This window comes from Myotis myotis, unplaced genomic scaffold (genome assembly GCF_014108235.1).
Source record: "Myotis myotis isolate mMyoMyo1 unplaced genomic scaffold, mMyoMyo1.p scaffold_m19_p_19, whole genome shotgun sequence".
Lineage (NCBI taxonomy): Eukaryota > Metazoa > Chordata > Mammalia > Chiroptera > Vespertilionidae > Myotis > Myotis myotis.
The window spans coordinates 11569829-11593832 of NW_023416323.1; the positions used below are offsets into that span (position 1 = coordinate 11569829).

General features: G+C 41.5%; 1 protein-coding gene across 1 annotated transcript; it reads right to left on the minus strand.

The window, feature by feature from the left end:
• Window positions 1-12444: 12444 nt before the first annotated feature.
• On the minus strand, window positions 12445-23964 carry LOC118674602 (zinc finger protein 181-like). Its single transcript, XM_036346598.1, is given in 6 exon segments — window positions 12445-14790; window positions 14792-14879; window positions 16296-16391; window positions 16685-16805; window positions 22863-23012; window positions 23145-23964. Coding segments are annotated over 5 exon segments (1701 nt in total). The 5' UTR covers window positions 22872-23012; window positions 23145-23964; the 3' UTR covers window positions 12445-13403.
• Between the last annotated feature and the right edge of the window lie 40 nt (window positions 23965-24004).

A 24004-nucleotide genomic window follows, 5' to 3' on the forward strand; every position in this document is an offset into this window, starting at 1 on the left:
TTATATGAAAATCATCCTAATTACAACTGATCTACCAAAGAAATACCAGATGCCCCAGGAGAGCAAAAATTAAAATTTATGTTGGCAATATCAGTAAAATGCCTGCAATTCTCTTTTTGAACAATAAACTTACATGTTCAATTTTATGGTTTCATTGTTCTTATTTTTGAAGTAGTTGAGAGTAAAATGATGTCTTCTTTATATGGCAGTCTATTTAATATATATATACTTTTAATCCTCACCTGAGGATATTTTTCCATTGATATTGAGAGAGAGTGGAAGGCAAGGAGGACGGGAAGAGAGAGACATCGATGTGAAAGAGACAAATTGACTCTTTGCCTCCTGCACAGGCCCTGACCAAGGCCAGGGAATGAACCTGTTGAACCTGCAACCAAGGTACTTGCCTTTGGCCAGGAATTAAGCCTTGACCCTTCAGTCCACAGACCGATGCTCTAACCCCTGAGCAAACAGGCCAGGGATTTTATATATATATATATATATATATATATATATATATATATATATATATATATATATATATATATATATATAAAATCTTTATTGTTGAAAGTATTATTACATATCTCCCTCTTTATCCCCCCTTGACCTATTCTAGCTACCAATCCTGCCTCAGGCCTTCACCACCCTATTGTCTGTGGCCAGGGGTTATGCATATATGCATACAAGTTCTTTGGTTGATCTCTGCCCAACCACCCACCCTCCACCACCTTCCCTCTGAGATTCAATAGACTGTTCTATGCTCCTATGTCTCTGGATCTATTTTGTTCATCAGTTTATTTTGTTCATTAGTTTCCACATATGAATGAGATCATGTGATACTTGTTTTTCTCTGACTTATTTTGCTTAGCATAATACTCTCCAGGTCCTTCCATGGTGTCTCAAAGGGTAAGAGATCCTTCTTTTATACTGCTGAATAATATTCAATGATGTAAATGTACCACAGCTTTTTATCCACTCATCTACTGATGGGTACTTTGGCTGTTTTTATGTCTTGGCTATTGTAAACTGCACTGCAATGAACATAGGGGTGCATACACTCTTTCTGATTGGTGTTTCAGGTTTCTTAGGATATATTCCTACAAGTGGGATCACTGGGTCAAATGGCAGATCCATATTTAATTTTTTTGAGGAAATTCCATACTGTTTTTCATAATGGCTGTACCAGTCTACATTCCCACCAGCAGTGTTAATTCTCCACATCCTTGCCAGCACTTGTCATTTGTTGATTTGTTGATGGTAGCCATTGTGACTGGTGTGAGGTGATTTTAATTTGCATCTCTCTGATCAGTGACATTGAGCATTTTTTCATATGTCTCTTGGCCATCTGTATGTCCTCTTTGGAGAAGTATCTATTTAGGTCCTTTGCTAATTTGTATGAGTTTCTTATATATTTTGGATATTAACCCTTTATCAGATGTATCATTGCCAAATGTGTCCTCCCATAGAGTGGGCTCCCTTTTCTTTTTGTTGATGGTTTCTTTTGCTATGCAGAAGCTTTTTATTTTGATGTGGTCCCATTTGTTTATTTTCTCCTTAGTTTCCTTTGTCCTAGGAGATATATCTGTAAACATATTGCTTCAAGAGATGTCTGAGAATTTGCTGTATATGCTATCTTCTAGGATTTTTATGGTTTCACAACTTATATTAGTTTCACAACTTACATTTATTTTGAGTTTATTCTTGTGTATGGTGTAAGTTGGTGGTATAGTTTCTTTATTTGCATGTACCTGTCCAATTTTCCCAACACCATTTATTGAAGAGACTATCTTGACCCCATTGTATGCTCTTGCCTCCTTTGTCAAATATTGAGTGTAATGGCTTGGGTTAGTTTTTGGAGTCTCTGTTCTATTCCATTGATCTACACGCCTGCTCCTATGCCAGAACCAAGCTGTTTTGACTACAGTGGCCTTGTAGTATATCTTGATATCTGGTATTGTGATTCCTCCAACTTTGTTGTTCTTTCTCCAGATTGCTGTGGCTATTTGGGGTCTTTTTTGGTTTCATATAAATTTTTGGAGTATTTATTATAGGTCTGTGAAATATGCTGTTGGTACTTTCATAGGGAGTGCATTGAATCTGTAGAATGCTTTGGGTAGTATGGACATTTTAATGATGTTAATTCTACCAATCCATACACACGGGATATTCTTCTACTTATTTATATACTAGAGGCCCAGTGCACAAAAATTTGTGCACTTGGGGGAGGGGGTCCCTCAGCCTGGCCTGTGCCCTCTTGCAGTCTGGGACCCCTTGGGGGTTGACCACCTGCTGGCTTAGGCCCACTCCCCAGGGGATTGGGCCTAAGCTGGCAATCAGACATCCCTCTGGCAGCCCAGGAGCCCTTGGGAGATGTCCACTGGCCAGCAGGGAGCATGTCTAAGCTGCAGTCTGACATCCTTAGTGCTGCTGAGGAGGCGGGAGAGGCTACCACCACCACCGCTGTACTGGCAGCCATCAGCCTGGTTGTAGCTGAGCAGAGCTCCCCCTGTGGGAGCGCCCTGACCACCAGGGGGCAGCTCCTGCATTGAGCATCTGCCCCCTGGTGGTCAGTGTGTGTCATAGTGACCAGTCATTCCCAGTCTTTCTGCTGTTAGGGTCAGTTTGCATATTACCCTTTTATTATATAGCATAGAGGCCTAGTGCACGGGTGGGGGCTGGCTGGTTTGCCCTGAAGGGTGTCCTGGATCAGGGTGGGGGTCCCGCTGGGGTGCCTGGCCAGCCTGGGTGAGGGGCTGATGGGTGTTTACAGGCTGGTCACACCCCCTTCAGGGTGGGGGTCCCCACTGGGGTGCATGGCCAGCCTGGGTGAGGGGCTGATGGCTGTTTGCAGCTGGTCACACCCCCTTCAGGGTGCGGGGTCCCCACTGGTTTGCCTGGCCAGCCTAGGTGAGGGGCTGATGGCTGTTTTCAGGCTGGCCACACCCCCTTTAGGGTGGGGGGTCCCCACTGGGGTGACTGGCCAATCTGGGTGAGGGGCTGAGGGCCATTTTCAGGCTGGCCAAGCCCCCCGGCGACAGAAGCTCCCAGCCTCTCCTTTTTTTCTTCTTTATTCTGGGATTTATTTACCTTCTATAATTGAAACTTTGTTGCCTTCAGTGGAGCTCAGAGCTGGCCGCGGCAGGCAGGAAGCTTGGCTTCCTCCATCACCGGAGCAACCAAGCCTCCTGCTTGCTCCAGCTCCATGGCCACGGCCGGCTGAAAGCAGGTATCTGAGGTTTATTTACCTTCTATAATTAAAACTGTGTTGCTTTGAGTGGAGGTCAGAACCGCCACAGCAGGCGGGAAGCTTGGCTTCCTCCATCATTGGGGCAACCAAGCCTCCTGCTTGCTCCAGCTCCGTGGCTGCCGGCCGCCTTCTTGGTTGGGTTAATTTGCATATAGTCGCTCTGATTGGGTGGTGGGCGTGGCTTGAGGCATAGCAAAGGTACGGTCGATTTGCATGTTTGTCTTTTATTAGTGTAGATTCCTTTATTTCTGTTTTCAATGTTCTATAGTTTTCTGACTACAGGTCTTTTACCTCCTTGGTTACGTTTATTACAAAGTATCTTAATTTTTTTTTATTGTTACAATGGTAAATGGGATTGTTTGTTTAGTTTCTCTTTCTGATAGTTCATTTTTGGTATATAAAAATGCCATAAATTACTGGGTGTTAATTTTGTATCCTACTACATTGCCAAATGCATTTATTAAATCCAGTAGGGTTTTTTTTGGTGTGTGGAGTCTTTAAGGTTTACTATATACAATACTATGTGCAGATAATGAGAGTTTTACTTCCTTGTTTTCAATTTGGATGCCTTTTATTTATTGTCTGTTTACTGTAGTAGCACTTCTAGTGTTATGTTGAAAAGAGTGGTGAAAGCGGACATCCCTGTCTTGTTCCTGTTCTTAGGGAAAATGCTTTTAGTTTTTGCCTATTGAGTATGATATTGGCTGTAGGTTTGTCATATAAGGCCTTTATTATGTTGAGATATGATCCCTCTGTTCCCACTTTGCTGAGAATTTTTATTAAAAATGGGGGTTGGATTTTGTCAAATGCTTTTTCTGCATCTATTGATATGATCATGTGATTTTTTACTTTCAGGTGGTTTATGTATCATGTGAAATGCTCCCATCATTTCCTGACACTCCCTGGTTCAGGGAGATGAGGGTGGGGGATTTTTGTGTGTGTGACTATTGTACCAGCCTTGCATCCCTGGAATAAATCCCACTTCTTCATGGTGTATGATCTTTTTAAAAATATACATATATTTTATTGATTTTTCACAGAGAGGAAGAGAAAGGGATAGAAAGTTAGAAACATCGATGAGAGAGAAACATCAATCAGCTGCCTCTTGCACACCTCCTACTGGGGATGTGCCCACAACCAAGGTACATGCCCTTGGCCAGAATCGAACCTGGGACCTTTCAGTCCGCAGGCCGACGCTCTATCCACTGAGCCAAACCGGTCAGAGTGGTGTATGATGTTTTTAATGTATTGCTGGATCCAATATTTTATGGAGGATTTTAGCATCTGTGATCATCAGGGATATTGGCCAGTAGTTCTCTTTCTTTGCATTGTCTTTATCTGGATTTGGAATTAGGATAATGCTGGCCTCATACAAAAGGTTTGGAAGTGTTCTTTCCTCTTGAATTTTTTTTTGAAATAGTTTGAGAATAGGTGTTAGTTGTTCTTTAAAGGTTTGGTAAAACTCCACTCAGAGGCCATCCAGACAAGGGCTTTTTGTTTGCTGGGGATTTTTTATTATTGCTTCCATCTCTTCAGTTATTGGCCTGCTCAGGTTTCCTGATTCTTCCTCATTCAGTTTTAGAAGATGGTATTTTTCTAGGAATTTGTCCTAGGTTGTTTCTTTTCTTTTTTTAAAATATATTTTATTGATTTTTTACAGAGAGGAAGGGAGAGGGATAGAGAATTAGAAACATCAATGAGAGAGAAACATTGATCAGCTGCCTCTTGCACACCTCCTACTGGGGATGTGCCCGCAACCAAGGTACATGCTCTTGACCGGAATCAAACCTGGGACCTTTCAGTCCGCAGACCGATGCTCTATCCACGGAGCCATACTGGTTAGGGCTAGATTGTTTCTTTATTGTCTCTTGTGATGGTCTGCATTTGGAAATTTATTTTGACATCTCAACATTGTCCAGCTTGTTAGCATATAGTTGTTCATATTATTTTCTTACAATCCTCTGTATTTCTATGGTGTCCATTGTTACTTCACTGCTTTCCTTTCTTATTTATTTGGGTCCTCCCTCTTTGTTTCTTGATGAGTCTGCCTAAAGGGTAATCAATCTTGTTTGTTTTTCAAAGAATCAGATCTTGGTTTCATTTCTCTTTTGCATTGTTTTTAGTCTCTATGTCATTTATTTCTGCTCTAATCTTTATTATTTCCTTCTGCATACTCTGGGTTTCTCTTGTTGTTCTCTTTCCAATTCTTTAAGTAGTAGGTTAAATAGCTTATTATTTATTTTTCTTGTTTCTTGAGGTAGGCCTGTAGTGCTATAAACGTCCCTCTCAGAATTGCTTTTGCTATATTCTTAAGATTTTGGGTTGTTGTGTGTTCATTTTCATTTGTTTTCAGGAAGTTTTTAATTTCTTCCCTAATCTCACTGATAACCCATTCATTTTATAACACTATAGGCCTGATGCACAAAATTCATGCAAGAATAGGCCTTCCTTCCCCCAGTTGCCACCACCGGCTTCCATCTGGTACCCGAGACCCGGGCTTCCCTCTGGCCACCAGCAGGCACCTGGGATACAGGCTTTCCTCACACCCCTGGCTTTGTCCAGAAGGACATCCAGTCTAATCAGCATATTATGCTTTTATTATTATAGATGCTATTTAGCCTCCATGTGCTTGAATGGGTTTTTTTGTTTTTGTTTTGTTTTGGTGTGTGTGTTTTTTTTGAGGGGGGGGTTGCTTGTTTTTTGGTTCAAAACAATACAAATTTATTATGTTATAGTTCTGAAGGTCAGAAGTCCAAGCTACAGGGCTAAAATCAAGATGTCAGCAGGGCTGGTTCCTTCTGGAAGCTCTAGGGCAGAATGTTTCCTTGCCTTTGTCAACTTCTAAGGCTGCCTGCATTCCTTGATTCATGGCCTCTTCCTCCATCTTCAAAGCCAACATTGTAGTTACATCTTTACTGGCTATGCTCCTGATTTTCCTGACACTTCTTATTTTAAAATTATTGTTTAAAGTATTACATATGTCTCCTTTTTTCCCCTACTGACCCCCTCCGGCCACCCCCATCTTCTTTCCCCCCTCCCCACCCCAGGCCTTTAGTACCCTATTGTCTGTGTCCATGGGTTATGCATATATGCATTCAAGGTCTTTGATTGATTACCACCCATCTACCCACCCTCCCCACCTTCCTGCCAATATTCTGCACTCTGTTCCATGCTTCCATGTCTCTGGACCCACTCTGTTCATCAGTTTATTTTGTTACTTAGATTCCACATATGAGTATGATCATGTGATACTGGTCTTTCTCTGACTGACTTATTTTACCTAGCATGATACTCTCCAGGTCTCTCCATGCTGTCTCAAAGGGTAAGAGATTCTTCCTTTTTACTGCTGCAAAGTATTCCATGATATAAATTTTCCACAGCTTTTTTTATCCACCATCCACTTGGGCTGTTTCCAGATCTTAGCTATTGTAGGTTGTGCTGCTATGAACATAGGAGTGCATACATTCTTTCTGATTGGTGTTTCGGGTTTCTTAGGATATATTCCTACAAGTGGGATCACTGGATCAAGTGACAGATCCATATTTAATTTTTTGAGGAAACTCCAAACTGTTTTCCTTAATGGTTGCACCAGTCTGCATTCCCACCAACGATGTACTTGGGTTCCCTTTTCTCCACATCCTCACCAGCACTTATTGTTTGTTGATTTGTTGATGGTAGCCATTCTGATAGGTGTGAGATGGTACCTCATTTCATTTTGATTTGCATCTCTTGGATGATTAGTGAATTGAGCATTTTTTCATATGTCTCTTGGCCATCTATATGTCCTCTTTGGAGAAGTGTCTATTTAAGTCCTTTGCCCATTTTTAAATTGGGTTGTCGTCTTGTTAAGTTGTAGGAGTTCCTTTTATATTTTGTTTTGTTGTTTTTTGAGAATATATTTGCATTTTATTTTTTTTATTGTCTAAAGTATTACAAATAGTAGTACATATGTCTCCTCCCCCCCCCCCCCCATTGACCTCCTCCCGGCCTCCCCTACCCCCTGGCACATGCCCTCAATCCCCCTCCACCTGCCAATGTCTTCAGTCCATTGGTTATGCTTCTATGCATGCAGACAAGACCTTCAGTTGGTCTCTTATCACCCCCCCCTTATATTTTGGGTATTAACCCTTTATCAGATGTATCATTGCAAAATATGTTCTCTCATACAGTGGGCTCTTTTCATTTTATTGATGGTTTCTTTTGCTGTGTAGTTTTTTATGAGAAATCAGGTGTCAGCTTTATGGGAGCTCTTTTGTAGGTAACAATTTGCTTTTCTCTTGCTGCCTTTAAGATTCTTTGTCTTTAATTTTTGGCATTTTAACTATGATGTGTCTGGGCATCAGCCTGTTTGGGTTCTTTCTGCTGGGGACTCTCTGTGCCTTATGAACTTGTGTGATTTTTTCCTTTACCTGGTTAGGGAAATTTTCTGCCATTATTTCTTCAAACACATTCCCTCTCCCTTTCTGCCTCTTCTGGCACACCTGCTATTCTAATATTGTTGTTTCACATTGTTTCACAGTTCCCTTAAGCTGTCCTCCTATTTTTTCCATTGTTTTTCCTTTTGGTTTTCTGATTTTTCCAACCCTGTCTTCTAATTCACTGATTCGATCCTCAGCTTCCCCTAATCTGCTGTATATTCCTTTCAATGTGTTCTTTATTTGTGCTATGTTGTTCTTTATTTCTGTTTTCATAGGTACTATGTCTTTTCTCATGCTGTTGAGCATCTTTACCTTTATTATTATTCTGAATACTATATAAGATAAATTTCTTATCTTCATTTATCTCTTCCTCTGGAGAATTCTCATTCTTTCATTTGGGGGCTTTGTATCTCCTCATTTTGGCTGCCTGTTTAGGTTTCTGATTATGTATTAGGTAGAACTGCTATGCCTCTCAATCTTTAGTGTCAAATGCTGTTTCTGGCTAATTAGATCAGGCAAAGCCTCCAGAGACCACCTCTGTCTCCAGACTGATAGGATTCTGTCCTGAATTATCCACAAGTATGGAGACAGTTTTTAAAACAAGGTGGGACAATTGCTTCTGCCTAGAGGCTGTTATTCTCAGTCTGCTAATGGGCCTCAGATACTCCACACCTTCGGCCTTCTGAGCTCTAACCCCAGAGTCCCTTCACACAGTCCCAGTCCACTTTTCCCTCCCTCTGCTGGAGCACAAGGTGAGTGGCTCCACAGGGAATTTTGTGCACTCACCCTTTAAGACAGTGCCTGAATTTCCAGCTGTCTTTTCCTGACAGACAGCAACCCTGCTGCTTTTCACAGCCAGATGTTATGTGGGTACCCTTCTCAGTTCTGGTGCTCTCTGCTGGGGGGCCCAGCTTGTGAAGCATCCACTTACCCTCTTACTTTTTGTGCCTCCCAAGACACACAGCCTTGTCATATCTTTCATCAATGGCTTCTTTATAGATGGTGTTTTTTCTAACACATCACATCCTGTTGAAAGGTAGCATCTGACTCCCCCTTAGTGCCCAGCACAGAGTGTCTCCCATGAAATGCTCAATGATATGTGCCTTGGTTCTTTTATGATCTTTACCAATGACTGCACAATATACTATAATCACATCTGAGTAGCCCATAGCTAATGAAGCTATACTAACTTTCCAGGCATCAGTGACCTTCAATGACATGCATGTAACCTCTATTCAGGGACAAAGAGGGCAGCTGTACTTACCCAGAGGACCCTGTACTGAGAAGTGATCCTGAAGTTCTTCAGGCTTCTCATCTCACAGGATAAAGCCTCTCCTCTTCTCTATATGAGGACCTGAAGCTTCTTTCATTCTGTCCTTTCTCTTAAACAGCTCTGTAGGGCACCCTCCATTCCTGTAGCCCCGGTGTGTTCTTGTCTCACTTTCTCCTATCTGGTACTTTCTCTCCTCAGAGCATTTTGAGTAATAAGTATATTCTCCTCAAAATGGCTTGGAGACCAAGGAGAATTTATTGGAAGGAAATGAAACTGTCTTGTAAGAACCCCACAAAAAGTGAAACAATAAGTAGATAAAAGTGATAGATGATTAGGAGAACCCACTAGATGTGACATTTCAGGCCAGAATGAAGCAGCAGCCATGTGAAGATGATAATGATGAAAATAGTTAATACTCATTGAATGCTTTTAAGAAGCCAAACATTATAAGCATTTTATACCAACTAACTCATTTAATCTTCATAATAATCCTGTGAAATAGTTGTTATCACCATTTTACAGATGGGAAGCTGAGGCATGGTGCAGTGAAGTAGTATGTCCAACATCATACAAAGCCATTATGCATGCAACTTGGAAATATACCCAGATAACATGGCTCCAGAGCCTATGTTCTGCACACACACACATAGACATGTATATGTACACACACTTCTGAGCTCTTGAAGGGTATGGAGTGTGCCTTATTTATCTGCCCCATAGTTGATGCTCAAGAAATGGCTAACAGACATAACTGAGCATGATTCTGTATCAGTGACCATAACATCATTATGATCTCAGCCTTATCTTTTACCATAACAAGTTAATGTACTCATTGCTTCCTAAAAACCGTCTCTATTTTTATTTAAAACTCTGGCTTTCTTCTCCTAGTTCAGTATCACTGTAAAAGCATTTTAAATCAAAAATTGTAAATCATTACCATGTGTATGCTTTTTTTATTTCTTAATCTTTATTGTTGAAAGTATTATAGGTGTCCCCCTTTTCCCCCTATGACCCCCTCTACCTTTCTCCCAGCTTCTGGCTCCTCCCCAGGCTTTACCTGCACTATTGTCTGTCCTTGGGCTATGCATCTATGCATATAAGTTCATTGGTTAATCTCTTCCCACCCCATTTCCTTCTGAAATACACCAGTCTGTTGTATGCATCTTTTGAAATGACAATGTATGGGTATTTGGATGAATTCTCTCATAAAATAACAAAATGACATAAAATTATGTGTAGTGAAGGCAAATAAACCTGGGGAATTAAAAGGACTACTTCATTTGTGCAGTACCAGTGCTTAAGAGAGCAGAGAGTGGATAGAGAATAGGAGAAACAGAAAGTTACTGGCATTATCCCACAACTATATATTATGTAGTGGCTAGTCTACCCATAATTACAACATTTCTTTATCTTTTGATACCATGCCATGCTTCCTTCATTATCCCTCAAAGATCCTTCAACATTCCCTAGAATTTCAAAATCTCATGACTAAAAATCAAAGGATTAAGATAAGTCTCTGCTTAAGATTAAAAATTCTCCATTTCATTCCAAACCCCTCTACTGAGAATTGCTAAGGAATGTGCCTTGGTTTTCAGTTAAAGTAGCACATGTACTAGAGTGGTATTTTATCTAAAGTCTGAAACCCTATCACACACTCCACATCGGAATTATTATATCAGGATATACCATTCTGGTTTAAAATAATTTATTACAATTATCAGATGCCATAGAGAACATAATCTGAAATATAACTACATAAACTGCCCTTTAGTTCCAACAGTGTCCACACAATCCTAACCATTGATCTATGTTACCTTTCCAGTCACAAGATAGGAAACCATGGGAGACAGGAAACCATGGGGATAAGTAAGACTATTCCATCTCTTATATAATTCTTATATAAGCCTAGAGGCCCGGTACAAGAAATTCGTGCACTGAGGGACAGGTGTCCCTCAGCCCAGCCTACACCCTCTCCAATCTGGGACCCCTCGGGGGATGTCCGACTGCCGGTTTAGGCCCAATCCCTGGGAATCAGACATCCCTCTCACAATCCGGGACTGCTGGCTCCCAACCGGCAGTCAGACATCCCTCTCACAACCTGGGACTGCTGGCTCCCAACTGCTCACCTCCCTGCCTGCCTGATTTCCCCAAACCGCTTCTGCCTGCCAGCCTGATCACCCCCTAACCATTCCCCTGCCAGCCTGATCGACACCTACTGCTCCCCAGCCGGCCCGGTCCCCCCCAACTGCCCTCCCCTGCCGGCCCAGTCGCCCTCAAATGCCCTCCCCTGCAGGCCCGGTCACCCACAACTACCCTCCCCTGCTAGCCATCTTGTGGCTGTGGGCACCACCATCTTTGAGGGCATGGCAGTCAATTAGCATATTCCCTCCTTATTGGCTGTGGGCAACACCATCTTTGAGGGTGTGGCAGTCAATCAGCATATTCCCTCCTTATTGGCTGTGGGCACCACCACCTTTAAGAGCAGGGCAGTCAATTAGCATATTCCCTCCTCATTGGCTGTGGGCGCCGCCATCTTTTGTGATGGTGTGAGGGTAAATTAGCATGTTCCCTCTTTATTAGATAGGATATTTGAAGCCATGCTTCTTATAAACCGTAATTATCAAGGCTCATTGTAGGAAACAAAAACTCTCATTTCAAGACATATATTACAGAAAATTAATGCTTTCAAAATTGGTAGGTAGGCTGGAGAAGTAATGGAGACAGCCCTGGACTATTAATTTCAAGATAAACCTCTAAAACTATGATTCAGGAAGGGAGAAATGACTGCTGCTATTACTAGTAATGCTGCCAACAGTAATACCCCAAAACCATAAAATCTGAAACTAGACATTGGATCACAGGTGTCTACCTGCAGCAAATACAACAGAACTTGCTGGTCTGCTTTGCCTACAATGACCCCCAGACTGTGTGTGCTTGCAGTTTCATACTTAGTCCTCATCCTTTAGGATTCTAATTAAAAAGCATATCCAGCCTGACCAGTGTGGCTCAGTGGTTGAGCATTGACCCATGAACCAGGAAGTCATGGTTCAATTCCCGGTCAGGGCACATGCCCGGGTTGTGGGCTCGATCCCCATTAGGGGGCGTGCAGGAGGTAACAAATCAATGATTCTCTCTCATTATTGATGTTTCTATCTCTCTTCCCTTCCTCTCTCTGAAATTAATAAAAATATAAGTTTTTAAAAGCATACTCTGATCCCTCATAGTATGCTGTTCCTTGATTATGTTCTCACAAGTACTTGTTAAAAATTTAAATGTGTGAATTAATCCAGTGGAAAAGGACTATGAAATGTCCTTACCAAAAATGAAATTCTTAGCACAGAGATTAGGCAGTTTTTCTTTTTTAACATATATATTTTATTGATTTCAGAAAGGGAGAGGAAGAGATAGAAACATCAATGATGAGAAAGAATCACTTATCAGCTGCCTACTGCATGCCGCCTATTGGGGATTGAGCCTGCAATCCAGGCATATGCCCTGACTGGGAATCGAACCATGACCTCCTGGCTCACAGGTTGACACTCACTGAGCAACACTGGCTGGGCCAGTTTTTCTTTAGGTTTGCTAGTCTCCCACTAAAGGCTGTTGTCAGTCTGATCTTAATTCATCAAGAGGAAAGTAGTAGAAAGTTTTACAAGACATATCAGTGTCACTGTGAGTTTAATATATACAACTGGTTTTATTAGAGACCAAGAATTTCATTCACACCACTTACTTCTTTTGCAAATTTAATTTTCATCTTTATAACATTTACTCAATCCACTGAGTAACTAAATATCTTCCCATGCCTATTAACCAAAGATAATTTCTATGTAGAACTTACGTAAAATTGCAAGCTACTGCTATAAGAAATGCATATTTATTTATAATATGCTTGTTTGCTCTCCTGTAAAACTGTTTACAAATGGCATCATTGCAAAGATTTACATATAATTCCTACATCCTTCAGGTTGTTCTAGCATTAGTACACAGATTGTTCCAAACATTCCATGTCTAAGAAAATAAGAGCTCTTATGAACACTTTGCTACATTTCTTACATACGCTTTCTCTGCAGGGTGAGTTCTTTGATGTAGCATGAGGGATGCACTTTAACTAAAGGACTTTCCACAAATTTATATTCATATTTTGTCTCTCTTGTACATGTTTGTACATATTTCATAAGAGATTCATATTGCCAAGTCTTCCCCATATTTGTTATTACATATATAGAACAGTAAATACAGTGTGGGTCTACTTATTAAAAGATTAATACTGGCTAAAGGCATTCTCACATTTATTGCCTTCATATGGTCTCTCTTCAGTGTGAACTCTGGGCAACATGTCTTGTACCATTGCTAAAGACCTTCCTATAGTTATTATTCTCTTAAGACTTTTCTCCAATATAGATTTTCTGTTACTCAATCAGGGAGGATCAATGGCTGAAATATATTATGAAAAACACTGCATTCATACAGTTTCTCTCATATATGATTTTTCACATGTATAGTGATTCAGATAGCCTAAAGGTTTTTCCACACTTAGGGCACTACTGAGTTTCTCTCCACTATGTATCCTCTGATGGGCAGTAAGATTTGAGCCTTTGCAAAAAGCTTTCCCACATTCATTACATTTATATGGCTTTTCTCCAGTATGAATTCTCTGATGTACAGTAAGATTTGAACTACAACTGAAGGTCTTCCCACATTTTATACATTCATAGGGTTTCTCTCCAGTATGAATTCTGTGATGTTGAAGCAGGGATGACCTATGACTGAAGGCTTTCCCACATATATTGCATTCATAAGGCTTCAATCTAATGTGATTTCTCAAATGCATATTTAGTGATTCAGGCTGGTTAAAGGATTTCCTGCATTTCTGACATTCAAAGGGTTTTTCTTCAGTATGAATACTCTTATGCTGAATAAGAAATGAGAGGCTACTAAAGACTTTCAGACATTTGTTGCATTCAAATTGTTTCTCTATAGTGTGAATTCTTTGATGCCGAGTAAGGTGTGAGCTACAGCAAAAGGCTTTTCTACATTCACTACATTCATAAGGTTTCTCTCCAGTATGAATTTTCTGATGGTGAATGAGAGATGACCTATGAATGAAGGCCTTCTCACATATTTGACACTCATAGAGTTTTTCTTGAGTATGAATTCTCAGATGCTCAATGAGATGTGAAACACGACTAAAAGACTTTCCACAGTTCATACATTCATATGGTTTCTCTCCAGTGTGAGTGCTTTGATGATTAGTAAGTGATGAGACATGGCTAAAGGCCTTCCCACAGTCAATACATTTGTAAGGTTTCTCACCACTATGGCTTATCTGATGGCGAGTAAGGGATGAGCCATGGCTAAAAGTCTTCCCACATTCACGACATTCATAAGGTTTCTCTCCTGTATGAATTCTCCAGTGGCGATTAAGAATTGATTGTTTGCCAAAGGCTTTCCCACATTCACTGCATGTATAGATTTTCTCTCTATTATAAGTCTGGTGAAGGGTACGAGATTTGCTCTGGCTGAAGGCTGCCACACTTCCATTAGAATTCAAAAGTTTCTTTCCACCATTGATATTCTCATTTTTTATAAATGACTTTTTCGGTAAGATCTTCTTAAATATATCATGTTTATGTGATTTCCCTTCAGCAGAAATTCTCTGTAGTTCAGAAAGAATAGACTTTAAATTTAAATAGAAAATGTTTCTAAATGTATTGTATTTATAAACACATTCCCCATTGGGATTTTCTCTAAAGGTGAATGTCACTGGTCTAAAATGTTCTACCTAATTTACATGCTTTCCCTCCAACTTTTCTATATATTCCCAGTCCTTGTTAAAATTTAAAAATTCACAACTTTATCATTTTTTCTATTATTACCGTCTGGGGTGAGTCATCCTCATAAATATCCTCCTTCGCTGATAATTCTTTGTTTTCCCAATCTGCAATATATCAAGAAAGCAAAGCACTTCTTTTTATGTACTTCTTTGGAAAGAAATTTCTATGACAGAAATAGAATTGGATAAAAAATAAAGTCCCACCCACCCGCCAGCTCGAAAACACATAACTCTGACAACTCTCATATATTCCATCATTTCTGAAAAAAGTTAAAGCAGAGCACAGAAAACACAGATAGCTCACAGAGGCAGGAAGAGAGTACAATAAGGGACAGGGGTTAATTAAGGGCAATCAATATCTTGGAAAAAATGAAACTGTCAAGCAGAATGTGCAGAAGGCATTCTGGAATCCAAGCCAGTATTTTGTGCCTATATTTATGTGAAAGAACACATTCAATCTCAGAGCCTTGGTTCTAGAACAGGGGTGGGCAAACTTTTTGACTCGAGGGCCACAGTGGGTTCTTAAACTGGACCGGAGGGCCGGAACAAAAGCATGGATGGAGTGTTTGTGTGAACTAATATAAATTCAAAGTAAACATCATTACATAAAAGGGTACGGTCTTTTTTTTTTTTTAGTTTTATTCATTTCAAACGGGCCGGATCCGGCCTGCAGGCCATAGTTTGCCCACGGCTGTTCTAGAACCTTTAATCAATCTCAATTTGCTATCAGATTAGTATGCTTAAAATGCAGAATTTATAGTGTTGCATTAAACAGTTACAATGACAACAAAATAATCTAAATATACTTTACAGCTCACAAAAATTTAGGCTTTTGTGAGTTTATGTAGTACCTATATAAAATCATAATTTTCTTGGACATTAGAAAATATTGTTCTTAGAAACTTTCTTATACGTTCTTTATTTCCTCTAACACTTATTTATGTTCATATTTGATCTCTGAAGTTCAGCCTTAGCGGAAAAGTGATTTTCTATCCAACTGACAGCTTTTCTTAACCTAAAACCATCAATATAGTTTCCCTTAAGTGGATTTAAAAAGAATAATTTGCCTCCACTTTAAAATTTTTATTTATTTAATTTATTATTATTTTAATATATTTTTACTGATTTCAGAGGGAGAGGGAGAGATAGAAACATCCATGATGAGAGAGAATCATTGATCAGCCGCCTCTTGCACACCCCACACTGGGGATCGAGCCCACAACCCGGGAATCGAACTGTGACCTCCTGGTTCATAGATTGACGCTCAAACACTGAGCCATGATGGTCAGGAAAAAACCTCCACTTTTGATTAGATGACATGAATAATACAGAAAGATAATTTTGGATGGAGAAATGGTTATTCTGAAATCTAAGCTTAAGGATCCCTCAATTTTGTTATATTTGGGAATCTCTGAAGACAGTCTCCCTAAGATTTCCTAAAATGCCCGCCACTCCCCCACCCCCCACTTTCTACAAGCATCTTTAACAAAGACCTCTTTTGCCAGATTCACCATGATTTACCTGGAAACATACCTTTTCTCAGTTTTTTCTCCACCATCCAAGGTTCTTTCCCATCCTCCAATAAAGTGATCACATATGGCTTAGGTATCGAAAGACCTGCTTACAGGAAAAATATAGAATTTGTTTAAGCTGTGGTCCTCATGGGGAGATGCCATCATCACAAAAGGGACCAAAGGACGGTTTAAAGAATGTTCCCTGAAAGGGAAGATAAGCTTCAGGCAGGATATAACAGAGCTTCACTTTCCTTGGGAACATAAAAGAAAAATTCAGCCATTTACTCAGGAAGATTTCCATCAATTCAGAGTGGCAAAAAAAAAAAAAAAAAAAAAAAAAAAAAAATCTCCCCTGTTGGTGTGGAGGTGGAAGTAAGCAAATTATAATATGCTTACCTAGAGAGACCAGGTTCTCATAATTCTGGACCATCACATCCTTGTATAAATCCCTCTGAACAGAATCTAGCCATCCCCACTCTTCATGAGAGAAGTCTATGGCCACATCACTAAATGTTACCTGAAATAGCAAACACATTTAGACTCAATTATAACCCAAACCTCTTCTTGTCACTGGACAAAGGGTAAAGTTACCCTGGTTATAAAAGGGGACAAGATGCAGCAATTGTGACAGTAATTAGAAATCTGATATAAGTAAACTAATAATTGGGTAATTACATTCTTGGCATTGTTGTACAGTAAGGGTGAGACAAATTAAGAACTTTGCTTCAGGAGAGTTAATTTTTTCAAAGGGAATAGAGTTATAATTTTTTTTAAAAATCAGCATTCAACATTTAACAGCACACAGTCAAATTGTACTTTTTGTTGTCATTTTTTTAAAAATATACTTTTATTGATTTCAGAGAGAAGGGATAGGGAGAAAGAGATAGAAACATCAATGATAACAGATAATTATTGATGGGTTGCCTCCTGCATGCCCCTACTAGGGACTAAGCCTGTGCCCTAACCGGGAATCAAACTGTGACCTCCTGGTTCATAGGTTGACCCTTCAACCACTGAGCCATGCTGGTTGGGCTCAAGTTGTGTTTTTTATAACTTACATGCTAGGTAAATAAAAATGTTAAGAGTAGACATATACATAACTAATTTATAAACAAACAAAAAACACTTATGGTATACTTAAACCTTGTATTGATAATCAATCTGTAATTAAAATAATTTAAGACTCCTTGTACAAGAAGACTAAAGGATGGTTTCATGCCATAGGTAGTCCTTGAATAGAACCTTAAAGTAAGGGTAAAGAATAACATTTCACAGAAAATATTATAAGGAAGTAGATTTCTTCTCAGAAACAGTGATCATTCATGGTGGTATTAAAATATCAAAATATTAGAAAAAGTTTAAATGTTTATTATGCTTACTGGTTAGTCAAATTATAACATATGCAAAAATGTATGTATTTAAAATGGCATTATTAGTATCTTTCATTGGTAAAATAGACATTGTTTGGCCATGGTAAATTTTTCACTCCATAAGTGGTTGATTCAATATTCTATTACTGAGAACCAAGATGGTGGCATAAGTAAACACCAGTACTTGCCGCCTCCCACAACCACATCAAAATTACAACTAATTTTGTAAGCTGGCTGAATGGAAGTCCTACAACTAGAGAAGTAAACAAGAAAGCACGCTGAAACTGGTAGGAGGGATAGAGGCTCAGACTGGGCTGGTCAGGCACCCAGGGGGGCCATTTTTTTAACCCAGAGGGAGATTGTTCCTCCGGAGGCTGCTATGAGGAGCAAGAAGTCCCAGCCCCACACCAGACCACCCACCCAGGGCCCCAGAGCTGGAAAAAGAAGTCCCTGTAACTTTGGGCTGTAAAAACCAGTGGGCATTGGGGCTGAGAGATATGAAGGCTGCCAACGACCCAGGTGTCCCTCTCAAAGGACCAGGCATGAACTTACTCGGACTTGTTTCCTCTGAGCTCCAGCGCCAGGAGAAGTTAGGGGACCCAGACACATATGGGGAGGAACTGAATTGTCTGGCATTGGGGCAGGAACTCGGGGGTGGCTTTCTATCAGTCAGAGGTGCTTGCAGAGGTCATTGTTCCTATGCCAAGACCTCCCCTGTCCCAGGGCTGACTGGAAACCATATCTGAGTCCCCATCAACCTGGAACACACTGTTTGCCCTACCCTAGTGATTCCCTGAGAGCCCACCCCATCCAATTTGCAGCCTCACCCAAGCTGTTCGCAGCAGTTTTTCCATATGAATGGCCTGTCCTGGCTCAGGCTTCACACTTTGCTAAAATCTCTTAAACAAGCTACAGCTGGTGTCAGCGTGCCCCAAACCTATCCATAAAAGGCCCAAGACCCAGCACCAGCCTGCCTTGCTTCACAGCTGGGCCTCGCCTGGGCACTTCTAAACCTGATACAAATAGGAGAAATCTGTAGATCTTTCTGTAGCTCCTGCGGGACGGCCCCAGACAGTGGCTGACTTTGTATCTCCCTGGAGACCCAAGAACCTGTGCACCTGGTGGACAGCTTCAGACCATACTAGATTACAACTCTACACCTCAACAAGCAACACACTGAAGCAGCAGACTCAGCGAGCACCACCACCCTACTGAAGCAAGTCCTGCTCCACAGGGGTATTTCCTGCACAGCAGATCTCCCACTATAGTCACAGCTGGTACTCATAGCCAATTGGTCTGAAGGTGAATTCCTCCCAGTGACACCAACAGCAATCAAGTCTCAACTACAACAAAACTGTGCACACAGTCCACAAAAGGGTGCATCTGGAGTGCCCAGCTCAGGAGACTGGAGAGGCTGAGCCACTGGGCTCTATGGGACACCTACTACACAAGGCCACTCTACCAAGTCCAGGAAACATTACAGTTCTACCTAATACATAGAAACATAGGGAAGCAGCCAAATTATTGAGATAAAGAAACATGTCACAAATGAAATAAATACTAGAAAGCAGAGTTCAAAACCATGGTTATAAGGTTACTCAAGGGTTTTCATAAGATCTTCAAGGAGACTTTTAAGGATCTGGTGATAATGCCAAAGACATGGAAAAGGACCAGTCAGAAATTAAGCATACACTACATGAAATAAAGAATAATTTACAGGGATTCAATAGTAAAGGATTACGATAATCAAATAAATGATTTTAAATATGAGGAAGCAAAAAACACCAAATCAGAAGAGCAAAAAGAATCCAAAAATATGAAGATAGTGTAAGGAGCCTCTCAGACAACTTCAAGGGTACCAACATTCACGTTATGAGGTTGCCAGAAGGAGAAGAGAGCAAGATATTGAGAACATATTTAAAGAAATAATGACAGAAAACTTCCCCTACCTGGTGAAAGAAATAGACTTACAAGTCTAGGAAGCGCAGAGTCCCAGACAAGAGGAACCCAAAGAGGCCCACACCGAGACACATCATAATTAAAATGCCAAGGGTTAAAAGCAGCAAGAGAAAAACAGTTAGTTACCTTTCAGGGAGTGCCCATACGACTGTCAGCTGATTCCTCAACAGAAACGATACAGGCCACAAGAGAGTGGCAAGAAATATACAAAGTGATGAATAGCAAGAACCTACAACCAAGATTACTCTACCCAGCAAAGCTATAATTTAGAATTGAAGGTCAGATAAAGAGCTTCCCAGACAAGAAAATGCTAAAGGAGTTCATCACCACCAAACCAGTATTACATGGAATGTTGAGGGGTATTCTTTAAGAAAAGGAAGAAAAAAAATAAAAAACATGAACAATAAAATGGCAATAAATCTATCAACAACTGAATCTAAAAATCAAAATAAATAACAAGTAAATATACACTGAGTGGCCAGATTATTATGACCACCTGACGTTTGTAGGCAAATTAGCTATAATTTCACACTGAAGTTGCTAGAGGGGCCAGACCATTATAAATAGGGAAGCAGGTTGTTGGACAGTCGAGCATTGGAAAAAAGTCATGTGGTCTGATGAATCACGTTTACAGTTGCATCATGCAGATGGCAGAGTGAGAATTTGGAGGAAACAGCATGAAAGCATGCACCCCACATGTATGAGTATTTCCATCACACTCAAGGGGTCAAAGAGCCACAGTTTGCCGACCACTGTACTCGTATGTTCACTAGTGACACTGGTCTTTGGTTTCAAAATGGGAATTTACCTTTGTCAGATGTTGGAGAAATAATGAAAAACCATTATCTACAAACAAGAGGAACTGTCAAGCAGAAAATCTTCTCTACAATGTAGAAAAGAAAGAGACAGGTTTATTATTGAATAAGCATTAAACCAGACTGTAATGCACTTCATAGGACATCACTAATGAGACTTTAAGGATAGAAAGAAATCTGACCCTTTTAAAAAGCCAGGTAGATACAACCAATATATACATGCTTTCAAAATAAGTAACTTGTCCTCCATTTGCTACACATAGTTCATCCTACATTCACCTGGTAACTGATATAACCATCTGTGTTAATTGCCTTTACTCCAAAGAAAAATAAAACTTCTTTATCTTTATGACAAGCAGACAGAACTTGAAACCAGAAGCCTAGGCTAAACTCCCACAGACAGGTAGTTAAGGGTGCATCTTCCTTCATGTCTGTATTTCAAAGAGATGGGTCCAAAGCCCTAAGAAAGACTTTACTTCCTTGAAATATTGGCAGAGGGTATTAAGCTTTGAAAAAGGTTTATAAGCATCTCAAGGGGACAAGGAAAGCATTTACAATGACAGGTTTTTCTCAAGGAAATGTTCTAAGAAAAGGAAGGGGTGGAACAATGTCTGAATGGCACAACATACCTAAGTATCGTTGCTGATCAGGTTCATCCTATCATGTTGATGGCGTATCCCAATGGAGATGGCTTCTTCCAACAAGACAATGCGCCATGCCACGGTGCTCGCATTGTACAGGAGTGGTTTCAAGAACATCAGGGAGCCTTTACCTTGCTTAGGTGGCCCCCACAATCACCAGATCTCAATCCAATTGAGGACTTGTGGGATGAAGTTAAAAGAGCCATCAGGCAGCAGGTTCCACAACCATCAAATCTCACAGAACTGGACAGTGCTATTCATTAGGCATGGTGTCAGATTCCTCGCATCACCTTTCAACATCTCGTGGAGTCAATGCCAAGAAGAATCACCGCAGTATTGAAGGCAAAAGGTGGCCCAATGAAGTACTGATGGGGTGGTCATAATAATCTGGCCACTCAGTGTGTATATATATATATCCCATGTTCAAAGGCTGTTAAATCACGTTGTTTACCCATATCTTCAGAAAAAATTCACTTCTACTTTCGTGGTAAACAACCTGCTTCTCTAATTATAATGGTCTCGCCCCTTCAGCGCGAAATTATAGCTAATTTGCCTACAAACGTCAGGTGGTCATAATAATCTGGCCACTCAGTGTATATATTCTATTAATTTATTAGGATATTTTGCATGTACTAGTTACAGTGGTCGGCAAACTGTGGCTCGCAAGCCAATGCGGCTCCTTGGCCCCTTGAGTGTGGCTCTTCCACAAAATACCGACTTCTGCGCATGGGCCACGAAGTTTCAATCACACTGTATGTGCCCGCCCGCACGTGGTATTTTGTGGAAGAGCCACACTCAAGGGGCCAGAGCAGCGAAGCCTGACGGCCCCGGCCGGAACCCCGGCCAGAGCGAAGGCCTCGGTCCCAGGTGCCAGAGGCAAACTGGTGCCAGCAGCCAAGGGAAGGCAAGGCCTATTGCACGAATCTCTTCGTGCAACAGGCCTCTAGTTTTATATAATAAGAGGATCATTGTGACAGCTGTATTAAGGAGAGTCAAGGTCAGAAGCAGGGAATCCTGCTAGAAAGCTACTGCAATAATCAAGGTTGGCTTGGACCACAGTGGCAGTGGAGGTGGCAATGATGGGGTAACTAATGGTCAGATTCTGTATATATCCTGTACGTATATATTTTAGAACTAACTGAAGTGCCTGAATGTGAGTTATAAGAGAAAGGGGGAATCAAGATGACTCCAAACATCTCTTGACTTAAATAACTGAAAGGACTTATATACCATTAATTGAGACCACATGATACAGCTTTAACAACCATAAAGCAAATAGCCTAAATTTCCAAATTTGAATTTTGAATTGTAATTTTTAAAAGTTTAGCTCTAGCCAGTTTGGCTCAGTGGATAGAGCGTTGGCCGGAGGACTGAAGGGTCCCAGGTTTGATTCCAGTCAAGGGCATGTACCTCAGTTGCAGGCTCCATCCCCCGCCCTGGTTGGGGCAGCTGTGGGAAGCAACCAATCACATCGCTGTTTCTCTGTTTCTCCCCCTTCCTTCCACTCTCTCTAAAAATCAATGGGAAAATATTCACAGGTGAGGATTAACAACAACAACAACAGTTTGCTCAAGACTCTACAGAGGCTTCTAGCAGACAACTGGTAGAAAAGAGAAACTTAGAGAAGATAATACTTTGGAGTTCTTCAGGCTCCATCCTTTGCTACAGTGAAAGGAATCACAGATCCAGTCCCTAAATGGACTTTGTTAGGAGGGAACTGATAGGAGAAGGAAAGCAAACACTTAAGAGTCCTGATTAAAAGGTGCTTCGGGAAGATCTGAGGACTTACCTGGAACATGACTTTGCAATTTCCAGTAGTCAACACAGTTGTCTTTCCAGGCTCTTGTATAACTGGAGGGCACTGTCCTGAGATGGCAAATTAAGGGCAGGAAAAAGCAGTCATGAAAAATTGGGACTATCTTGCAGCTCTGTGACACACCTGCGTGGAGAAACACAGGGGAATCATTTTCTAGGGCTCCGACCTTATTTGAACTAACAGAATATTCCCTGGCACGACGTAACTAAACCATTTACTAGGTTCCACTTGCAAGTTAATCAACTTTTATATTACCTAAGAGAGAAACTCATAAAACAACAGTAGTAAGCATGTTAAATATGAGTTGATTTAATCGTCACCACTCTGCACGGTGGGCATTCACATTATTCCAGATTTCTTTTTTTAAACGACTTGACAATTGAAAGGGCGATATTGAAACAATTGTTCCAGGTTACACAACCGGAAAGCGTCAGCTTCTTCACTGGATGACACAAAAACAAGTGCAGACGGCGTTTTCTTCCGTCGGTACTCCGTGCACTCGCTCGCCCATTTTCTTTTCACGCGCTCTACGAGGTGCGCGCCGCCTGGCACCCCTTCCACACAGCATGCCAGAGGCCCGGAGAGCTAAGGCCCTCGCGGGCTCACACCGCGGGGAGACGCTGGGAGCAGCAAGGGCTCGGGCCGTGCCAGCGCCCGGGGCCGGCCGTTAGCCGGAGGCCCGCGCCAGCCCACCCCGGGACCCACGCTTGCCCAAATCCGCGCACCGGACGCGCCGGGTCGCTGTGCGCGGACAATGGTCGCCGCCCTCACGGGAACTGCACCGCCGCGTCCTCCCAGCGTCCAGGTCGGAGCATTCCGCCTGGCCCGACACTAGCGCGGGGTGGACCACGAGCGCAACCCCCAGCAAGGCGCCATTTCTCAGGCTTCTCCGCGCAGCACACACTAGTTACCGGTGCTGCGCCCGGTCGCCTCCAGCAAAACCACACTTCCCAGCAGTCTCCGCGGCCGCGCGCGGTCTCCGCGCCCCGCGAGAGCTCGGCCTGGACGCGGGGGGCGGCGGGACACGCGCGCAGAGTGAGGAGGGGCGACGGGAGCCTCTGGTGGACTCGCCGCCTGCTCCCCGCGGCGTTGTAAGCGCCATCGCGTGTGAATCC